Raw genomic sequence first — 21698 nt, 5'->3', positions numbered from 1 at the left:
CATCCGAGGACCGGACCGGTTTCGAGGTAACACCTCTCATCAGCCCGGCTAGCTTGACTCCAGTGGTGTGGAGGCTCTGGGACCCACGTCTGGGAAGGACATGGCTTTTGTAGTTCGGACTGGACTGTTCCCATGGGGCACAGAGTCAGAGCTGATTTGCATATCGCCATTGTCTAACCCAGGGTGGTGTGGAGTGCAAAAAAACGATGGATTTGGGCCCAGATCTTTTGACTGGGGTGAATGTGTGACATTGATCCACATTCGGTCCATCACCTGTTTTGTTTGCAATACCGCCATAAGTGCGCTGGGGATGCTCAGACGTGGGTCCCAGGCACTCCACACCACTGGAGTCAAGCTAGCCGGGCTGATGAGAGGTGTTACCTCGAAACCGGTCCGGTCCTCGGATGCTTGATTCCGTTCTGGGAAGGACATGGCTTTTGTAGTTCGGACTGGACTGTTCCCATGGGGCACAGAGTCAGAGCTGATTTGCATATCGCCATTGTCTAACCCAGGGTGGTGTGGAGTGCAAAAAAACGATGGATTTGGGCCCAGATCTTTTGACTGGGGTGAATGTGTGACATTGATCCACATTCGGTCCATCACCTGTTTTGTTTGCAAGTTGCCAGCGCCATTCTAAAATAGCTACAAATAGCTTCAACAGGAAGCACTAATACATAAAGTAAAGCAGGTGCTCGAGTTGAAGGTCAAATTAAGTTACACAATCATTAATCACCCCAAGTTTGGGGTGATTAATTATTGTGTAACTGAATTTGAGCAGCACCTGCTTTACTTTATCTATTAGAGCTTCCTGTTGAAGCTGACTTTTGTAACTATTTTAGAATGGCTCTGGCAGCTTGCCAGCGCCATTCTAAAAGAGAAGTCAGCATGAACTTTTGACCCAATCCGTTCCGCTCGCGGATTTTGCGGGAAATTCGCGAATCTAGCGGATTGCAAATTTACTGAAAATCTGCAAAATACGCGAGCGGAACGGATTTTCCGCCCATGCTTAGCATGGAATGATTTATTAGCTATCAATGTCATTAAAAACAGTGCAAAATTCTGGGAAGTTGTCAACAAACCCTTTTTCCAAGATTCCATGGATACTCCCTTTGATTGTAACGTACAGGAGCAGTCCTGATATAATCATTTTAAATCAGTGTACGGTGACCAGGACACCCAAGGTCACTCCAGTACTATATTTTAGATCGAGGCATACGCTCTGAGGATGACAGAATAAGATGTAGCAGAAGCTATAAGTCTAATGACAGACAATAAAGCCCCTGGACCAGATGGTGTCCCAGACGATCTTTTTAAATCTGATATAAAGACATGGTCCTAAATATTGGTCAACATTTAAAAAGGCTTGTAAAATAGGCTTACCTAGCTCATGGTCTGAGTCAGTGATTGTTCCAATTTTCAAAAAAGGTAACAGAGGGGACCCTAGTTATTACCGACCCATTTCACTTATTGATTCTGCTGTGAAGGTGCTTGGAAGGGTGGTACTTAGCAAACTTACAGGTTGGCTATCTGAAACTAAACCCCTATCAGATCTGCAATATGGATTTAGGAACAGAAGAGGCACCATCGATTAATGCCTCAATCTGCTCCTTTTAATTGGGAAGTACACCATGGCCAAGAAGGACACACTCTATCTAGCGTTTATGGACCTTTCCTCGGCCTTTGACCGAGTGAACAGGTCCAAACTATGGGTTATGCTTCTCAAACTAAGTGTAGATCGAAATATTGTCCATTTCCTTGCCGACTTGCACAGGGATTTAACTGCCACCGTGAGATATGATCAAAGGGGCAACTGCACCCAGGAATACGTATTGCCAACGGTGTTAGGCAGGGGTGCATCTTGGCCCCTCTACTTTTTACCCTTTACATTAATAACTTGGATCAAGTCTTAGGGGAAGCATGTAAAGATATTCTGCGTGCAGGGGAATGACCGATCCTGGCACTCCTTGACGCGGACGATGCCGCCCTCCTAGCACGAACGGTGGTTGGGTTACAACTTCTTTTAAACTCCTTTGCTGCTTTTATGAAATTCCTGGACTTAAGTGTTAATTTCTCGAAATCTCATATCATGATAACTGGCCTTAAACCTAAAAGGGTTAAAGCTCTTTATTGCAAGGGCAATGAATTTACCAGGGTTTCTACCTTTCCTTATTTAGGTATCACATTTGACGACCAAGGTACTTGGACCCTGCAAATACATGCGAAAAGAAATGTCTTGGCCAGATCTACATCAGCTGTCCTGGGTTTTGCACTCAGGCTAGGCCCAGACCAATGCAAGGTCTGTTAAAAATATATGGAGCAAAATATATTTCTCTTGCGATGTATGGTGCGGATATTTGGGGTTTTAGAAAAGCAAGGGAAATTCAAGTTGTTGAGAACACGTTTTAAAGAAACCTTTTATCTGTCTCACAATCCACGTCAGCTTATATCATCCATCAGGAGATTGGAGCTGTTTTTTTGGAAGATTTAATTGCTATTGCACCTCTCCTGAAATGGATTTCAACTTGGTTAAATCCTGAATTAGAGCTGAACTGCGAAGTCTTGAGAGATTCCCTGGCCCTAGATCAAGTGAATCGTATCCCTTGGTTGAGTTATGTCAATAGGCTGTCAGTGAAATTGGGACGGCCAGAGTTATTTAACGCACCAGACAAGCTTGTAAAAGGGGATATGAAATGGGCGAAGAAATCCTATTTGTTAATGGCTTCTATCAAAAGAAAAGAAAGGGAGTTGGTAAAACCAAGCGTACGTGCTCACCAACTGTTAAAAGCATCCTGTGCAATTGAACCATATCTGAATGTTGTCAGAAATCCCAACCACCGCTTTCTCCTTGTAAGATTCAGGTTCAATCAGCTTCATTTCTTTCTCACTGATTATCCGGGATGGAGGAGGGTGGAGGACTTGGGAGTATATTCTTGTGATGATTTTTCTACTAAGGATACATTGCACTTTGGGCCCGATGTAGGTACCAAATACCGGTCGGAAACGGCCGATTTCGGCCGTTTCCAACCGGTATTTGGCCTACTGAGATGTAGGGGACCTTTTTTGTCCGATTCAGTATTTTACCGATTCGGTAAAATTACCGAATCGCAAAAATACCGAATCGGTAATTTTACCGATTTTTTTAATTTGGGATGTAGGTGGGACTACTTTCAGTCCCACAGGCCCTTCAGATTCGGTATTTTAACACCCAATCCAATTGGGTGTTAAAATACCGAATCCAGGTGTGCATACACATGTGTGCATGCACACCTATGCCATGTGACAGACAGACATGCCCTTAGGGCATGTCTGTGTGCCACATGGCTCACATGCCTTTTTTGGGGTGCTGGAGGGTGTCAAAGTGACACCCCCTGCACCCTTGCACAAATCGGTAATTACCGAATCGGTAATTACCGATTCGGTAATGCCCATTGATTCCTATGGGCTTCAAGGCCCATAGGAAGCAATGGGGGATACCGAATCGGTATTTACAGAATCGGTAAATACCGAATCTTACAGATTCGGTATTTACCGAATCTGAAATACCTACATCTCCCCCCCTCTAATTTACCACTTCATAAATACCGATTCGGTATGATTCGGTATTTATGAAGTGGTAAATGTAGATTTACCTACATCGGGCCCTTTATCTTTTTTGTGAGCACTTTTTGCACATTCTGAAGCGTTGTATCCTCCCAATCTTAAAAGATAAAGGTTTCTTGCAAGTTAAACCAGCACTTTTGTATTTACAGCTGCTATCTAATGTTTGGGAGACCTTTAGTATAGCTAGCTTTCTTACTGCAGCAGTTAGATTAAGGAAGAAAATAATAAAAAGGTAAATGATTTTTATGATCTAGTTTTAATCAATTAATAAAAAAATAAAAATTATAATTGTAAAAGAAATGAGAACGGACCTGAGGATTCTTAAAAATGTAATTAACTGATTTTGATATTTATTTAATGTTTGAAACCTTTGCTGTGAATCTTTGTTTTAATAATCCAAATGTATGTATAGCATGCTGACTGACAGGCCTAGTGAGTTCTGTCTTAATATGGCTACGGGGAGATGACTTGTGATGCATTGAGTTAGTGGGTACCTGAAGAACTCAGCGTGTGCGCATCCTGCGATGATTCGTGGTTTGGGCGTGTCGCACTGGTACAATGTTTTCTTGGCTATTGGAATGCGTCCTGTGCAATCGCCATTCCACCTGAATCGTGAGCCCTCACGATGTAGATCTAAAGCAGTTGTCAGCACAGATATCGACTAATGATTTTTGTGACTTATGTAAAAAAATTCTGAACGCATACAGTAGAATAGTCTCTGCATTACATAAATCAAGGCTGAATTTCCTAATGTCCGTAGTGTGGATGGAAAGCTGACCGCTGAGTACATTTATGGCAGTAGTCCACAGAAACATCGACAAATGCTTTTTTGTCACATACGTTAACAAAACTGACGACACAGTAGAATTGTCTCTGCCTTAAATAAATCGAGAATGAATTCAATGTTGTCTGTAGTGCTAATGCACTTGTGGCATCAAGTGGTAAACTCTGTTGATCTCAGTGTACATTTGAAGGCAGTACTTACTACAGACATTGAGGAATGTTTTTTGTGGCATCTATTAACAAAATTCTCTCTGACTTACATAAATCAAGGCTAACTTGAATGCTGTCCGTAATTGTCTCTGTATCAAATAAATGAAGGCTGAATTTCCTACTGTTCAAACTTTAACAAAATCTGAGGACATAGTACAATTGTCTCTGGTTTAAATAAATCGAGACTGAATTCAATGTTTTCTGTAGGGCTGATGCGCAACTGGTATCAGGTTGTCAATTCTACTGACTGCAGAGAAGTTTTGAAGTCAGTACTCAGCACAGATACCGACGACAAATTTAGATCCAAAGTTGAATTCAAGTTGTAAACCCTGCTGTCCGCATTGTAGATCGAAGACAGTAGTCGATACAGACATAAGTCTGTAGTGCTATGGCACTCAGTTCGCAGTCGGCCTGTATCGTTGAGGCACGCAGTCATGGCGGCAGCCACGTGGCAGGGTGCGGACCTTCACTGCGGCGCAGTCTGTTCTCTTTTCAGAAGTGAACCACGCCCAAGGCGTAGCCTAATTATTTATAGTCTTACGTTGACGTTGTTTATGTTGGACTAGCCCACTCTGCTCCGTTTTTTAAGGTACTAGATCATAGATCCCTGCACCTTCTGCAATACAGAGAAGGGCGACATACTTCATATGACTTGCCTCTGCCAAGAGTTCAGGCCAGCACGCCAGCTGTTCCTAAAGGACCAACTTAGACAGATAGGAACTCGCACTAGAAGGCAAGCAGTACTGGCTTGTCTTAACCCTGCAAAAACAAAACTGAACTGCAGGTATGTAAAGTTCCTTGCGCTAATTGAGCAGAAACTGCCAAAAACATTACACAGCATATAGACACTAATTTGAACTTAATGACACCTGCTCTTACCCAAAAGTAACGCATCTGGAAATTTGTATTGGGCTTTTACTGTTTGCTCTTTTAATGACGTTTAAAGACACAACTTCTTTTATGATATTTAATCTGTTTTGTAAAATGTTTGCACTGGTTTCAATTAACTATGCATAATAAAATTACCTTACCTTAATGTCCGTAGTGTGGATGGAAAGCTGACCGCTGAGTACATTTATGGCAGTAGTCCACAGAAACATCGACAAATGCTTTTTTGTCACATACGTTAACAACACTGACGACACAGTAGAATTGTCTCTGCCTTAAATAAATCGAGAATGAATTCAATGTTGTCTGTAGTGCTAATGCACTTGTGGCATCAAGTGGTAAACTCTGTTGATCTCAGTGTACATTTGAAGGCAGTACTTACTACAGACATTGAGGAATGTTTTTTGTGGCATCTATTAACAAAATTCTCTCTGACTTACATAAATCAAGGCTAACTTGAATGCTGTCCGTAATTGTCTCTGTATCAAATAAATGAAGGCTGAATTTCCTACTGTTCAAACTTTAACAAAATCTGAGGACATAGTTAAATTGTCTCTGGTTTAAATAAATCGAGACTGAATTCAATGTTTTCTGTAGGGCTGATGCGCAACTGGTATCAGGTTGTCAATTCTACTGACTGCAGAGAAGTTTTGAAGTCAGTACTCAGCACAGATACCGACGACAAATTTAGATCCAAAGTTGAATTCAAGTTGTAAACCCTGCTGTCCGCATTGTAGATCGAAGACAGTAGTCGATACAGACATAAGTCTGTAGTGCTATGGCACTCAGTTCGCAGTCGGCCTGTATCGTTGAGGCACGCAGTCATGGCGGCAGCCACGTGGCAGGGTGCGGACCTTCACTGCGGCGCAGTCTGTTCTCTTTTCAGAAGTGAACCACGCCCAAGGCGTAGCCTAATTATTTATAGTCTTACGTTGACATTGTTTATGTTGGACTAGCCCACTCTGCTCCGTTTTTTAAGGTACTAGATCATAGATCCTCCACTTCTGTTTCAAAGGGAGGGGGTGAACACAGCTACATAACCGAAATATTCCCCAGTGTCTGAGATATTATAGTTGCGTCCACTATTCAGTACACTACACGTATCAATGGTATATGACATCACTGATGACATCACTGATGGCATCTCAAATGTCATGAATTATGTAATATGTGACATCATCACCAGTGGATTGCGGGCGCGAGAGTTACAGTTAGTACAACTAACTATAACGGAGGAATTTCAATGGTTTTGTATGAGTGAAATGTCCAGCTAACTAGAACACCCCCAAAACCTATGTTTTTTTCAGTGAATTTCTAAGGTTTTTTAAATGCTAATTCCTAACTATAGTCTGCTTGAAATCTATGTTTTTTTCAGTGAATATATATATATATATAGATTTATATACATACCAACATTTCAAAATACTGGAGCGACTCTTCCGGGATACTTGCAAGTTCTTTATTCAGTTAGAAATCATAATATCTTTATTTCTCCTTGTCATTTACCCTTTCTAAGTGTTCTACAGCACTGTTAGAAAGAGGAGAATGTCTCTAAGGATTGTTTTTGTGCAGGTAGGTGTCACCTTCTTGCACAAAACTAATCCTGCAAAGCAACACAGGTACCCTCACACCTTGGCGCAAGGGTGCCTCTGTTTACACTAGGCAGCTACAAGTGCACCAGCGCAAGGAGAGAGTAGGAATGCACCATATCCTGAAGGATGTGGCACATTCCTGTCCTCTCCATTTGATGCACCACAGTGCAGCAAGTTGTCTTGCTAACTTTTCATGCGTCAAATAATGAAAAATCTGGGCCTTTGTTTTTTCAAATATATATATATCCACCATAGTTCGCGTACGCCTCTGCTCTGAAATGGCGATGGGCTGCCGGCGAGTTCGCGAACCTCGAAACAAACAAACACCAATCCATCTTACAGTGGGTAAAAGATTGTGCCGAGCCGAATCAGTTTTCAACGTGGTTTATTCAATCCAATTCATATGGTAAACAATGCCCGACGCGTAATACTGCAATTTTGCCCCAGTGGGCCATGATAATTCATATATATGATTCTCACTCATGCCTATACATTTGAGTTCATCGAGTTATTGTGAATTATCATGGCCCAATGGGGCAAAATTGCAGTGTTATTTATTAGAATTGGCAAATGAGAGATATTAATAACCTCGATATTTTGAGGTACGCCAACGTGGATAGGTCCCAAATGCACAAAATGTCGATAAGGATGTATTTATTAAGAGATATTTCCATTTGATTAGAAATTTTGTTCATTTACTCTACTACAGCACTGTGTTGTCATTTATGAATTTACCACTCTAAAATGGATACCGTTTTGTCCTTAAATTTAAGGTAACAATGTAATCCTTTTTTACTGTTTACACTTTTCAGCACTATATGTCATGAGTAAAAACAAATTTTAAACCAACCCGTGAGAAAAGAACTGCTGTTCCTAAACGTGTCCGGAATTTTTTGCCATATTAATTGCATTGAATAAACAACGTTGAAAATGGGTTTGGGCTCGGCACATTCTTTTACCCACTGTAAGAAGGATTGGTGTTTGTATGTATGTGTATATATATATATTCACTTAAAAAACCATAGGTTTCACACATGTTATAGTTAGCTGGGCATTTCACTCATACAAAACCATTGAAATTCCCCCGTTATAGTTAGTGCAGCTAACTATAACTCGCGTGCCCGCAATGCACTGCTGATGGCGTCACATATTACATCACTCATGACATGGACAGTGACATCACTCATGACATCACTGATAACATCTCAAATGACATCACTGATGTCATCACTGATGACATCATCCAGTGAATGTGTGTCTTTCTGAAAAATAAATATTTTTTATATATGTATATCTAAAGGTTGATGGAAGAATAAATCGGTAAATAAGTGTCTAAAGGATTTTTTTTGTAAAATTGATTGTATAACTGACTTATTAAGTATATCTTAGTGAATACATGTATTAGCGAGTAATGTTTAAATTTTTTTTAAATATCTGTATGAGTGTCTCAATTTGTGTATAAGTGGCTGCATGGGTTAGTGAGTGGCTACATGCGTGTCTATATGGGTTATTAGTTGTTTTTTGAGTAACAGAATGAGTGTATGTATGGTTTGATAGGGGTATTACTTAGCGCACAGATGCATGAATCACTGACTCACTGTTTGTATGTGTTTTGAAGACAGCATGTGTGCAAGACAGTATGGGTGGTGAGTGTGTGTATGGGTGTGTTAGTGAGTGAATGACTGCCTCAATAGTGTCTTTATGAGTAAGTTTTTAAGTTTAAACTAGTATATGTGAGTATTGATGTATATAAGTAAGGATGTATGACAGTGACAGCTTGGAAGAGTTCCTGTATAAATAAGTATGTGTTTCTATAACTAATTGTTTAAGAGAGTAAGTAAGTGTACGTTTCTGTAAAAATAAGTGTAGTGGTGTGTGTAGAGCTGTATATGCAAGTAAAAGGATGTTTGACAGTTCATTTGCATGTGTGAGTATATGTGTGAATAACTCTTTGTATAAGTGTAGGTGTGTAATAGGATGTATAGGTGTATGAGTACATTTAATGAGTGAGTACATGTATGAGTGACTATATAGAACTATTTGTGAATGAGTAGATGTGTATGTACATTTTGGAATTACTGAATAGGTTTTTCTAACTGGTATTGGTATCTCCATTTTTTTTATTTTAGGTTCTATTTTTGAATGTGTGTATCAAAGATTATATTAGGGTGAGAGGAGATCTGCCACTCTTTCACAAGGATGATGTCATTTGAGATGTCATCAGTGATGTCATGAGTGATGTCACTGACCATGTCATGAGTGATGTAATATGTGACGTCATCAGCAGTGCATTGCGGGCGCGCGAGTTATAGTTAGCTGAACTAACTATAACAGGGGAATTTCAATGGTTTTGTATGAGTGAAATGCCCAGCTAACTATAACATGTGTGAAACCTATGGTTTTTTCAGTGAATTTCAAAGGTTTTTAAAATGCTAATTCCTAACTATAACGTGGCTGAAACCTATGGTTTTTTCAGTGAATTTCAAAGGTTTTGTAAATGATAATATTTAAATGTAATAATTGTTGTTTTTTATACTAATTTACTACATTGTTTTAAAGTATTTATTTTTAGATATTTTATTTTTTAAATTACATTACATATTTTTATATAAATTGAAAAAAATGTTTTAAAAAATATTGAAATTGTAATATTTTTTTTATTTAATATTGTTTTAATTTATATATATTTTATATAGCAGGCAATGATATCCTATGGAAGGACATTCAAGTTACTGGTAAGTACAGTTAAATTTACTTTTCAGGAATAGTAGTGAGCTGAAAGATGCAGCACTGAGGTATCTCCTGATAACAGGTGAGTAAATTGGAATTCGTAGTTCGACTGATTTTTCAGGAATTTTTTTAAGATCCAAAACTCCACACTTAGAAGAATTTCCAAGTGAAAACCAGTCAATGTTAGCCTATAGAAGGAAATTCAAGTTACTGTAACTACGATTAGAATTAATTTTCATGATCAGTAGTGGGCTGAAAGATGCAGCACTGAGGTCTCTCCTGATAACAGGTGAGCAAATCAGAATTCGTAGTTCGGCTGATTTTTGAGGAAATTTTTAAATTTCCAAAACTCCACACTTAGAAAAATTTCCAAGTGAAACCAGTCAATCAGCCTATGGAAGGAAATTCAAGTTACTGTAAGTATGGTTAGAATTACTTTTCAGGATCAGTAGTGGGCTGAAATATACAGCACTGAGGTCTCTCCTGATAACAGGTGAGTAAATCGGAATTCGTAGTTCGGCTGATTTTTGAGGAATTTTTTTAAGTTCCAAAACTGCACACTTTGAAAAATTTCCAATTGAAATCAGTCAATGTTAGCCATGGAAGGAAATTCAAGTTACTGTAACTACGATTAGAATTACTTTTCAGGATCAGTAGTGGGCAGAAAGATGCAGCACTGATATCTCTCCTGATAACAGGTGAGTAAATCGGAATTCGTTGTTCGGCTGATTTTTGAGGAATTTTTTAATGTTTCAAAACTGCACACTTTGAAAAATTTCCAAGTGAAATCAGTCAATGTTAGCCTATGGAAGGAAATTCAAGTTACTGTAACTACGATAAGAATTACTTTTCAGGATAAGTAGTGGGCTGAAAGATGCAGCACTGATGTCTCTTCTGATAACAGCTGAGTAAATCGGAATTCGTAGTTTGGATGATTTTTAAGGAATTTTTTAAAGTTCCAAAACTCCACACTGAAAAATTTCCAAGTGAAAACCAGTCAATGTTAGCCTATAGAAGGAAATTCAAGTTACTGTAACTACGATTAGAATTAATTTTCATGATCAGTAGTGGGCTGAAAGATGCAGCACTGAGGTCTCTCCTGATAACAGGTGAGCAAATCAGAATTCGTAGTTCGGCTGATTTTTGAGGAAATTTTTAAATTTCCAAAACTCCACACTTAGAAAAATTTCCAAGTGAAACCAGTCAATCAGCCTATGGAAGGAAATTCAAGTTGCTGTAAGTATGGTTAGAATTACTTTTCAGGATCAGTAGTGGGCTGAAATATACAGCACTGAGGTCTCTCCTGATAACAGGTGAGTAAATCGGAATTCGTAGTTCGGCTGATTTTTGAGGAATTTTTTAAAGTTCCAAAACTGCACACTTTGAAAAATTTCCAAGTGAAATCAGTCAATGTTAGCCATGGAAGGAAATTCAAGTTACTGTAACTACGATTAGAATTACTTTTCAGGATCAGTAGTGGGCAGAAAGATGCAGCACTGATATCTCTCCTGATAACAGGTGAGTAAATCGGAATTAGTTGTTCGGCTGATTTTTGAGGAATTTTTTAATGTTCCAAAACTGCACACTTTGAAAAATTTCCAAGTGAAATCAGTCAATGTTAGCCTATGGAAGGAAATTCAAGTTACTGTAACTACAATAAGAATTACTTTTCAGGATCAGTAGTGGGCTGAAAGATGCAGCACTGATGTCTCTTCTGATAACAGGTGAGTAAATCGGAATTCGTAGTTTGGATGATTTTTGAGGAATTTTTTAAAGTTCCAAAACTCCACACTGAAAAATTTCCAAGTGAAATCAGTCAATGTTAGCCTATGGAAGGAAATTCAAGTTACTGTAACTACGATTAGAATTACTTTTCAGGATCAGTAGTGGGCTGAAAGATGCAGCACTGAGGTCTCTCCTGATAACAGGTGAGTAAATCGGAATTCGTAGTTCGGCTGATTTTGGAGGAATTTTTTAAAGTTCCAAAAATGCACACTTTGAAAAAAAATTCCAAGTGAAACCAGTCAAGGTTAGCCTATGGAAGGAAATTCAAGTTACTGTAAGTATGGTTAGAATTACTTTTCAGGATCAGTAGTGGGCTGAAAGATGCAGCACTGAGGTCTCTCCTGATAACAGGTGAGTAAATCGGAATTTGTAGTTCGGCTGATTTTAGAGGAATATTTGTACGTTTCAAAAATAGACACTTAGAAACTTTTCTGGTGAAAACCACACCATAGATTCCTATGGAAGGAAATACAAGTTACTGGTAAGTACACTTAGAATTACTTTTCAGGGTCCGTACTGGGCTCAAAGATGCAGCACTGACGTCTCTCGTGATAACAGGTGAGTAAATCGGAATTCGTAGTTCAGCTGATTTTAAAGGAATATTGTGCTCAATAGTGAAAGAAGGGGGCGGGGTCTGAGGTGACATGTGTGCAAACACACCCTGTGGAGAGTTTTAGATTGGGGAATTAATTACTCTTCAATCCTGAGGACCCCTGTGAGCCAACTAGACCACCAGGTACCTCCAGTATGCGCCAGGGAGCTGTGTTGCAGAGAGGTGTTCAGAGGGCACGCCCCCTTTTTACAACACGCTGCAATGCAGCTCCGTTGCGCTTAATGGAGGTACCTGTTGGACTAGTTGGCCCCTAGGGAACCTCTGGATTGAAGAGGAATTAATTCCCCAACTTAAAACGCGCCACAGGGCATGTTTGCACACATATCACCTCAAGCCCCGCCCCCTACCTTCACCACTGTGCAAACGCACCCCGTAGCGTGTTCTAAGTTGGGGGGTTAAGTCTCCTTGCATACTGGGGGACCCTGGAGGCAGACTAGCCCACCAGGAACCTCCAGTATGTGCCAGGGGGCTGCGTTGCAGAGAGGTGTAAAAAGGGCGTGGCCTCATTACACCTCTCTGCAACGCAGCCCCCTGGTGCGTTTGCAGAGGGAGAACTAATTCCCCTTGCATACTCGGGGTCCCTGGGGGGCAACTAGCCCACCAGGAACCTCCAGTATGCGTCAGGGGGCTGCATTGCACAGAGGTGTGATGAGGCCCCGCCCCTTTTTACACCTCTCTGCAACGCAGCCCCCTGGCGTGTTTACAGAGGGGGCTGCATTGCAGAGAGGTGTAAAAAGTGGCATGGCCTCTTTACACGTCTGTGCAAGGCAGCCCCCTAGCGCATACTGGAGGTTCCTGGTGGGCTACTTGGCCCCCAGGGACCCCCAGTATTCAAGGGGAATTATTTCCCCATCTGCAAACGCGCCAGGTGCAGAGTGGTGCCTTAATGGGTTTTTGGGGGATCAACAGTGTACGCGTACCCCGTGATTTAACAAAAAAATCTGGCTTTGGGGGTCCTTGTGGGACTCCCTGAGCAGGCCTAGGGGGTCAAGAACCTCCAGTATGCACCAGGGGGCTGCCTTGCAGAGAGGTGTAAAAAGGGGCGTGGCCTCTTTACACGTCTCTGCAAGGCAGCTCTCTGGCGCGTTTGCAGAGGGGGAACTAATTCCCCTTAAATACTGGGTGTCCCTAGGGGCCAACTAGCCCACCAGGAACCTCCAGTATGCGCCAGTGGGCTGCGTTGCAGAGAGGTGTAAAAAGGGCGTGGCCTCTTTACACGTCTCTGCAAGGCAGCCCCCTGGCGCATACTGGAGGTTGTTGGTGGGCTACTTGGCCCCCAGGGACCCCCAGTATTCAAGGGGAATTAGTTCCCCCTCTGCAAACGTGCTATGGTGCGCGTTTGCAGAGTGGTGCCTTAATTTTTTTTGGGGGGGGGCGGCAGTGTAAGCGTACCCCGTGATTTTTTTTTTTAATATCTTTTTTTTTGCCTTGGGGGTCCTTGTGGAATCCCCTGAGCAGGCGTAGGGGGTCAGGGTGTTTCTACTCTGCCCCCTTTTCTTCATTTTCACCTTTGTTTACCTGTTTTCTTGTGTCTCAGTTCCACCGAAGCACAAGATGGCCGCCAACACTTCCTGGTTTCGAGTGTTGACAGACAGTTGATAGCCAATCAGCATGCAGCTCGCGCTCGTAATTGAACGGATCTCCGTATGCGTGTAGAACTCTGTCTCTAGATATAGCTGTGATTTTACTTTTAATTTTCTCAGAAACTACTGAATGGATTTACACCATTTAACAAAAAGCACAATCTGCGAACCGAACTCTACCTCTCTGGCAAATTTGGTGTAATTCCGTTCAGCCGTTCGGGATGTAGCCCTGGCTAAAGGTCCCTACGGAAAATTGCATGGGGAAAACACGTTTTGGGACCCCCTTTTTTCTCAGCCCCCACTTGACGAATCACCCCCAAACTTTCAGGGAAAGAGCGGAACTGAGCAGGCATTTTCTTGGAGAAATTCACGAAGATTCGTCCACCAGCGCCAAAGTTATTCCAAGTGGAATGTTTTGTATTTCCTATGGAAACTAGGGCCTAACTATAACTACCTACTGGCGACTGCCAGTAGGTAATATATATATATATATATATAGGTTTCACTTACCTTAATTATACTTAACTTTTATAGTTAAGGTATCTGTGTGGTAAAGGCACTCGTGGTAGAGGCTGTTTTTTAAAAGCATGCATTGTAAAGACATGTGTGATAATGTTGTCATCCTAACTACCGAAGGGATTGACAATCGTAAACTGCTACTACAGAAAGAACTAGAGTGGACTTTTCGTTTGCAAACTCTTAAGCCTCATGGACTAAATTATCGAGTAGAATACAGTTGTTACTTATAATCCACATTTGTTTACCATCTGCATTGCTCTTTATTAATTATTAATTGTCATTAATTTTCACATTATACCTCACTTCCATTCTCATCTTTTCTTTTCATCTCCAGTATGGTCACGTAGTCCTTGATCTGTTTCTTTTCCTTTTCCCTTTCCATCATGGCCACCACCCCCAGATTCTTAGTCCTTCTTCTATGTTATCGTTAGTTTATACCTTCCCCTTCACAACGCTTCGTTCTCCAGACCGTCGCGTTATCTATCCTGACCGCTTCGGCGTGTACCATGCAGTAAGTTTCGATCCTCGCACAGTCCCTCGGGACGTTGTTTAAACTTTAGAGCGCACTCACCCCTCCGTATTTGGTATCACATCCTCGGTAATTTTTCACTTGCACCCGTGTGCATTTATCACACGTTTCTTTATTTGATCCACATTCAACCGCATCTCTCCTGTACTTCGTAATATACTTTTTTAGTCCACACCCCTTCTGACACATCATCTCACTATATTGATCGGCACTTGGTAACTAATTAAAGGTCAACACTGCTTCCGTTTTTCACCTTCCCATCCCTGACCCGGGCTCTTTTCTTTCTTTTTTCAGCCTCTCCTTGACAAAGGGCGCGTAGCCCGAAATGCATTGGAGTCCTATGGTTCGCTTTAATGATATGTTGACAATATCAATGAACTTTTTGAATTTCTTTTGAAAATACTTCGAATACATCAAATAAATTCATTGTGAACTTGACCTGATGACTCATTTCTATGAACTCTCCGGAGTGCCTCCATGAGGGGATGTAAATGCAAATCCTTTGCTTACACTATCTCATTGATATCTTACGGTGTTTGACGGTAACACCACCCTCGAGTGCACCCTTCCTGAATAAACCATCCACCTACCTTCTAAATTACACGTGCTGTGCACCTACCCTTTACTCATATTGTGAGTCATCCTAACTACACAACATAGTGCAAAGTTGTGCATATGTACTGTCTAGCATTGCTTTTGTACTAGAAGGGTACACTTATACTACACACTTTTATGCTTCAATATTTTTTTTAATGTTTCACTCACTAAACGTGTGCTGTACGGTGCAGCAGTCAAACAATATTTGAAATGTTAGGGAATAAAACCCAAAATTCTGACTTTGTATTTGCCTCAAGAAGGTGTTTTTTTTTTACACAAAGCCAGGTCTGACGATTTTTGTAGATCTAGGTTGGCATCAAAAACCATTTAATGCCCAAAAACGATCCATGGAACAGCTTTTTGAGGCAATGTAGTAGACAGCAGAGCAAAAAGGGCAACTTTCCAGAAAAATGTTTGTGACATGGCAAAGTTTTGAAACATCTGCCCCATAGAGGGGGCAATGCTAAATGGGTTCCAGTGTCTGCAAATTACACGGGGAGGAAAGCCAATCTATTTCAATGAAGCCGAGACAGACCCGCTCCACTGCCGGTCCCGCGGGGCAGCACATGTAACCTGTGCTGCACTTGTTTGAGTTAGGGTACCTCGCAGTGGTGGTGTAAGCTCACCACCTAAATTGCACAAATCCTTAAGATGGACTAGAGAAGAGGGGGTGAAAGATCATTATTTTTCTTGTCTTTGTGTCTCTGGACGGGTCTAATTTGTGGATGCTCCGGTAGTACTGGTAAACGTCCTGTTAGACAGTAGGTTTTCCAAGGAGTGTCAATGTTAGCTTATTAGCAGGAGGTGCATTTGCATCTGAAACGCTAACTCCGCCCTCTCACTCACTCGTCGGTTTAACCAATGTTTACTATAGAAAGAAGGCAGAAAGCCAGGAAGTCAAATTTATTTTTCGTTTCACAACTCTGCCCTTTTGGACTACCAGTTAGGATGCCATCCATCTATATTTGTCAGCCACCAGCAATGTACATTGTGGGGCTTGTTTTATGTTTTACAGTTTCCTTACCGGATCAAAACCCAATGGTCGAAGTGGGCGGGAACGGCAGGGCACGGCGTGCCCCTACTTCTTTAATTCTGTAGATTCAGTTTCCCTACTTTTTTATTATGAACATGCGTCCCTGGACGTCAGAAATATTCTGTTTGTGGACGGGCGGGGAGCAGAGAAGGAAAAGGTTTCTGGCTCTTACTTCCTGCCCAGACAAGACAAGGAAGGTGTCCGCTTCTGCTCTGCCGCTGGCAGCTGCCCCCTCTTTCTTACTCCTATTCCCTCTCGTTCTAACTCCTTTTCACTTTTCCGAAAACCATGAATCAAGAAATGGTTCTCACCGTCTCTTCCTGTCGTCCATTTGTACGCCTGTGAAATGGATGCAAAAAAGAAAACCACTTTTGCTGGAAATACCGTTTTGCCATTTTTCTATTCCAAAGTGCAGCCTCGGAAATAAAATGTTCAAACTCTGAAAAATAGTTAAATAAAGCAAGATGGAGTGTTCTTAAAGTGGCCAGATATTTTTTTTCAAACCCCAACACAGTAGTGCCACTTTACAGAGTTTGCCAGTAAAACGCTACTTTTGTTTTCTTGTCTTTCAATTAACCCCCCCACTTGTCCTCGTGTATGTCTGCCGATCAGAGTGAAAGAAATGCTTCACAAACGGGCTCATGGTAGGGGGTGGCTCCCAGGGCCTCTAAGGGATGGTGTGGGAAGGCCATGGGGAGGGTACACCTCTCAGGCAGCCAGTTCAGAGACTCGGCAGGGCGCCCATTGTCAGCACTTTAGCCCACACAAGTTTAACTCAGCCCCCAAGCAATTCTCACACCTTCAGTTCGAAATGGGCTGTACAAGAGGTGCTTGAGGTGGCTGAGAGGAGGAGCTGCGGCCCAAGTGGAGTCTGCACAAAGCAGCTTCCCCGAGATCAGAAGGTGTCACTTATGTAGATTTCAGGGGCCTCCCACATTCCCTTTTACCCAGGGCCCCGAAAATCCTAGGACTGGCCCTGCCTGGATGTACTGCAATACCTGGTTGATGGATGGATTGGAAAACGAAATGTGTACGGCGGCTTTGTGTTCACAAATGTGGTCTTTCGAAACCATACTGCTTACGTTTTGTAAGCATATAAGCAGTGGACATTGAAATGGGTCCTTTCTGGGCCCTGTAGTTATGTCCTTAACTTTTCAGGCAAAAATACTTGATGATTTCTGAATAATGACTGTAAAAGCGTTAAGTTCACCATGTTCCTGCTTACATTTTACATGCTTTATTAAATATTTCATTCATTATGAGTGTTTGCTTTTTCCAGGATGTTGTTACCTTTTCTTTTAGGCAGCATATTGCTCTTGCCTATTGTGTAATTTAAATTGAGTCGCATCCAGTTATTTATAGCAGGTCAAATTGGATTGTAGCTGAAGGCAGTATGAGTTTCTCTCAGTGGGGCAGTATGGTGTTTAGTGAGGGAGCAGATGTAGCACTGGGGGCAGAGCTGCTAAATTTAAGAACTGGGGAACCAGGTTCAGCCTTCATGAACAGTCCCCCAGACCACTCTCCTGAGGGAGCACATTCCCATGCCAGACCCTAGAAGGCACCAGAAAAGCCCTGGTGTTTTAGCACCATCAGGTGGACCCTAGCAGTGGCAAGTGTGGGTTCACCTTGAAGGCTTGCCCACCACAATCCATACTGAAGTTCACCTCCAGTCTTGCGGGCAGGCCTACGAAGTAGCAGACCCTAGAGCAACAGTGACTCTGTCACTGAGGTCACAGGACCCCTGAGAAGAGCTGGCTCTAGGGCGGTGCGGCTGGTGTGACCGCAGCAGGCGCTAACTTTCAGTGGGGGCGGAGTAAATTATGGTTTTAAAAGCACTTGGTGCCTCCTTCCTGGCAGCCAGCTATTTTCGGCAATAATAAAAATGTCATGATAACTCTGATGAATAAACTTCTTCCTAGAGCGAGATCGGAGATTTGCCTAGTGGAACTTTTGACTCATGGAAAGATAGTGCAGAGGGTTAATGTGCCTGCTGCAAAGAAAATGTACCAGGCCCATCACAAAGTGCACATATTGTAAATAGGTCAGTGGGTTACTGTTTTTGTCAATGAGATCCTTTTGCTACTTGCAGTTTATAAGTTAAAATCCTAACAAAGAACAGTGAGCTACTAACTTGCAAACTGCAAGGTATAAACTAGAGCGTTATGGTTTTTTCCCTAAGCCTTTGCTTATCCTTTGCTTATCCTAATGTTGCAAAAAGTGTTATTTTTGATACAAATCAATAATGATTTTTTAAAGAGAACCCCCAATCATGGTAGTAAGTTTTAAATTCTGAGTTTGTGTTTCTCCAGGCCAATCACTATTAAACTATACTGTCTACTAGTATGGTTATCATGTGACTCATACACCTTGTAGTCCTTTGTCTTATGTAACATTTCCTATACAGTCATTTACACACGTAAAATTGATTATCTCTGTGTATATTGCTGACAACAGAAACTCCATGGCTCGGAAACAAATGGCTTGTGCTTCCACTTTTAAGCATTTTTGGGACATTCTGTGATTAAAATAAATTCAGAAAGTGGAATATGTTTCTAATGTCAATAGCTCATATTAATCGTTAAATAATCACGTGTATCCATTGGTTGAATTACATAACAAAATAAGCTGTAACTGGTCAGTGAAATGCCACACAAATACTAAAGATTGGGATGTTTTGCGCATCCCGGTCACACCTCTAACTCCGCCCACTGATCCAATCCTCAGGTTATTCCCGCCCTCTGATTCTCCGCCCACAGTTCCCCTACTTTTTTCCCCCCACTTCGACCGCTGTAAAAACCACAGAATACAAAGACGGCTGGCGAAAATCCCACAATTGGCGGGAGGTATTACACATAACATGGAACCACTTCTCAGTTCGTTTTACAAAGTTGCCTCCTCCATGTCGAAAACTGCTTGTTTCACGGGTAAAGCTTAGAGCAAACGCTGCTCACCTATTTTGTGAGAGTTCACTCTTTCACTCGCATTATGCAAAAAACAAGCTTTGGCAATGGGGATCTTTTTTTTGCCAACGTGGAATGGAAATTGTTATACGGAGCTTCACAACACAATCAAGGTACAACATGGAAAGCTGCCACGCAGCCTTCCCAACATAAATAAGAAAAAAAGGCTTGAAGTAGCAACAAAAAGAGCATCTGACGATTCTCTTACATATACATGACAGGTGCAACACAAGAAGCGAACACACTGAATAGTGAGAGAGAGAAGTTAAAGGACAGTTGTATCTTTTTTGTAAACAGACAAAGAAAATACAAAACTTATGTAAGAAACAACCAAATCTGCTACAGAATTACCATATATTCATGGACTGATATAGGAAGATGAATGCTCACCTACCCATTGTGGTGTGCTTCATTGGTGAGATCCATAGCTTGCATTGGGAAGCATTCAGCAGTACTAATGTTCATTGGTTGTACAGTTTCTCAGATATGTCACTTATGTTAACATGCAGGCACTTTAGTTGTTCAGACCCATATTACAATTTTATATGGGCGAGCTAAAATATTGGGGGTGTCTCCCTACTACGATTAAAAGCAGGGGGGGGGGCGCGCACCGCATCCTACTGCTCTTACATCAACATGTCTTCATGCTTTATTGTTGCCCCCTTGAGCTCTGGTATCTTCCCCATCAATACAGGTATCTCGCATCAAATGTAGTGAAACAATCCCTGCTTCATGGGGCTTGTTTACCAGCCTCATTAGGGGAGGGACGGTAGGGCAGGCCTCGCAACAGGCCACTGGCGAGGGTGTCAGTATGCAGCAGCCTCCCAGGGTGAGTCATTGTAATCGTAGACTGCAATCTCAAACAGGCCACGAGACGGCCCTTGGTGCCAAGCCACACTCACAACTGAGTGAGTTGGGCAGCCGGACTGAATTGAGACCGTCCAATCTTCCATTTCCTCAGAACAGATCAAGCATGACAGAGTTGTGCAAGCTCATAAAAATGCAGTGAGGGCATGAACAACATATAGCTTACGGAGATGTATCTAGAGTGGGTGCGTAAGTCACTGTGGAGGCGGATGGATGAGTGAGCGAGTTTGCAAATTCTAATACCCTCCTCACATAGGCGACATAACGAAACAGCATCCTGATAACCCTGCTGCTGTCACTCTGAGACCTGTTTTTGTTGATTCTTTGTTTATCCACACACTGTGAAAGTTTTGGGGCGAATCCCTGCCACAGTCTAGACAGGCACAGAGGAGTCAACTCTGAAAAGGTTTTGAATGCTCGTGCACCTGGCGGTGTGCACTCCCAGCCTCGGTGCTGCCCCTGTTGAGGGACACCAGTGCCCCGCTCCAGAACAACTGCAGGGACGCGAATGAATACCTTTAATTCCCTGCACTGCTTACACCAACTCAAAAAAGTGCTCAGCCCCCTCCTACCTGACTTTGTGTTGATTCCGGGGTCCTGCAGGTGGCAAAGATCTGCTCGGGGGCGTTGGGCTTTGCCAGAAGCTGTCGGACAATTTCCAGCCCAATGCCCCGGTTACAGCCGGTTATAAGAATGGTGCGCGCTAGTGGGGACGACATCTTCTTCCAGCTGAAAGTTCTGCTGACTGCAGCCGCTGGAAGTGGAAACATTCAACTCAACTGGAGCCCTTAACTTTATTCCGTTTCTCGGTCCCTGCGTCATCTTGGCATTGACCCTTCGAGTGTCCTTGCATGACTCCGTTGGCTCGTTCTCCTACCCACCAGTTGCCTCTGCGTGTTTCCCTGTCTTGACTTGGCCAGGTTAAAAACCAGAACCAATAACTGTCAATCTTCTCATTTAAAGGCCCCGAGTCGCTGTGAGCTGGCAAACTTACGGGCACTGCCACTTTCCTAATTAATACTCCTGCGGCGCTGCGCCTCCTCTTGTCAGGGCCTCTTTCAATGCACGGACGTGACGCTGTCGACCCCGCTCCCTCCCTCCCTGCCTCCCGCAGATTGACAGGTGCTTTCTCACACTCTTCATGTGGCCGCTTCAGGTGCGTTCTTATCAATGATGCAGCCGGAGCACAGGTGACTCAGGGGCTATTTGCATACATAATGCTGTATTTTCCCCCGTCAGCAGTCATGGGCTAATTTTTGTTGCCCACACTGATGTTTTCTGCGCTGCCCTACCTCAAAAGAAAAGGGCAGGAATACGCGTTATCTGTAAGATACGTGCATTCCTGTCCTTTTCCCCTGCGCCAGCGCACAATGGGTTGCTGTACACCAATGCAACACACATAGAACAAG

General features: G+C 42.3%; 1 protein-coding gene across 1 annotated transcript in view; it reads right to left on the bottom strand.

Moving 5' to 3' along the window:
* Positions 1–21337, bottom strand: part of LOC147676819 (uncharacterized) — a 500104-nt gene extending 478767 nt beyond the window's left edge. Inside the window, exon 1 of the mRNA XM_086945234.1 lies at positions 20862–21337. Within this exon, the coding sequence (XP_086801360.1) occupies positions 20862–21059 (198 nt within the window). The 5' untranslated portion in view covers positions 21060–21337. The remainder of the gene's footprint in view (positions 1–20861) is intronic.
* Positions 21338–21698: the final 361 nt, after the last annotated feature.

Source organism: Lissotriton vulgaris, chromosome 12 (genome assembly GCF_964263255.1).
Source record: "Lissotriton vulgaris chromosome 12, aLisVul1.2, whole genome shotgun sequence".
Lineage (NCBI taxonomy): Eukaryota > Metazoa > Chordata > Amphibia > Caudata > Salamandridae > Lissotriton > Lissotriton vulgaris.
This window is presented reverse-complemented; position numbering and strand designations above follow the sequence as displayed.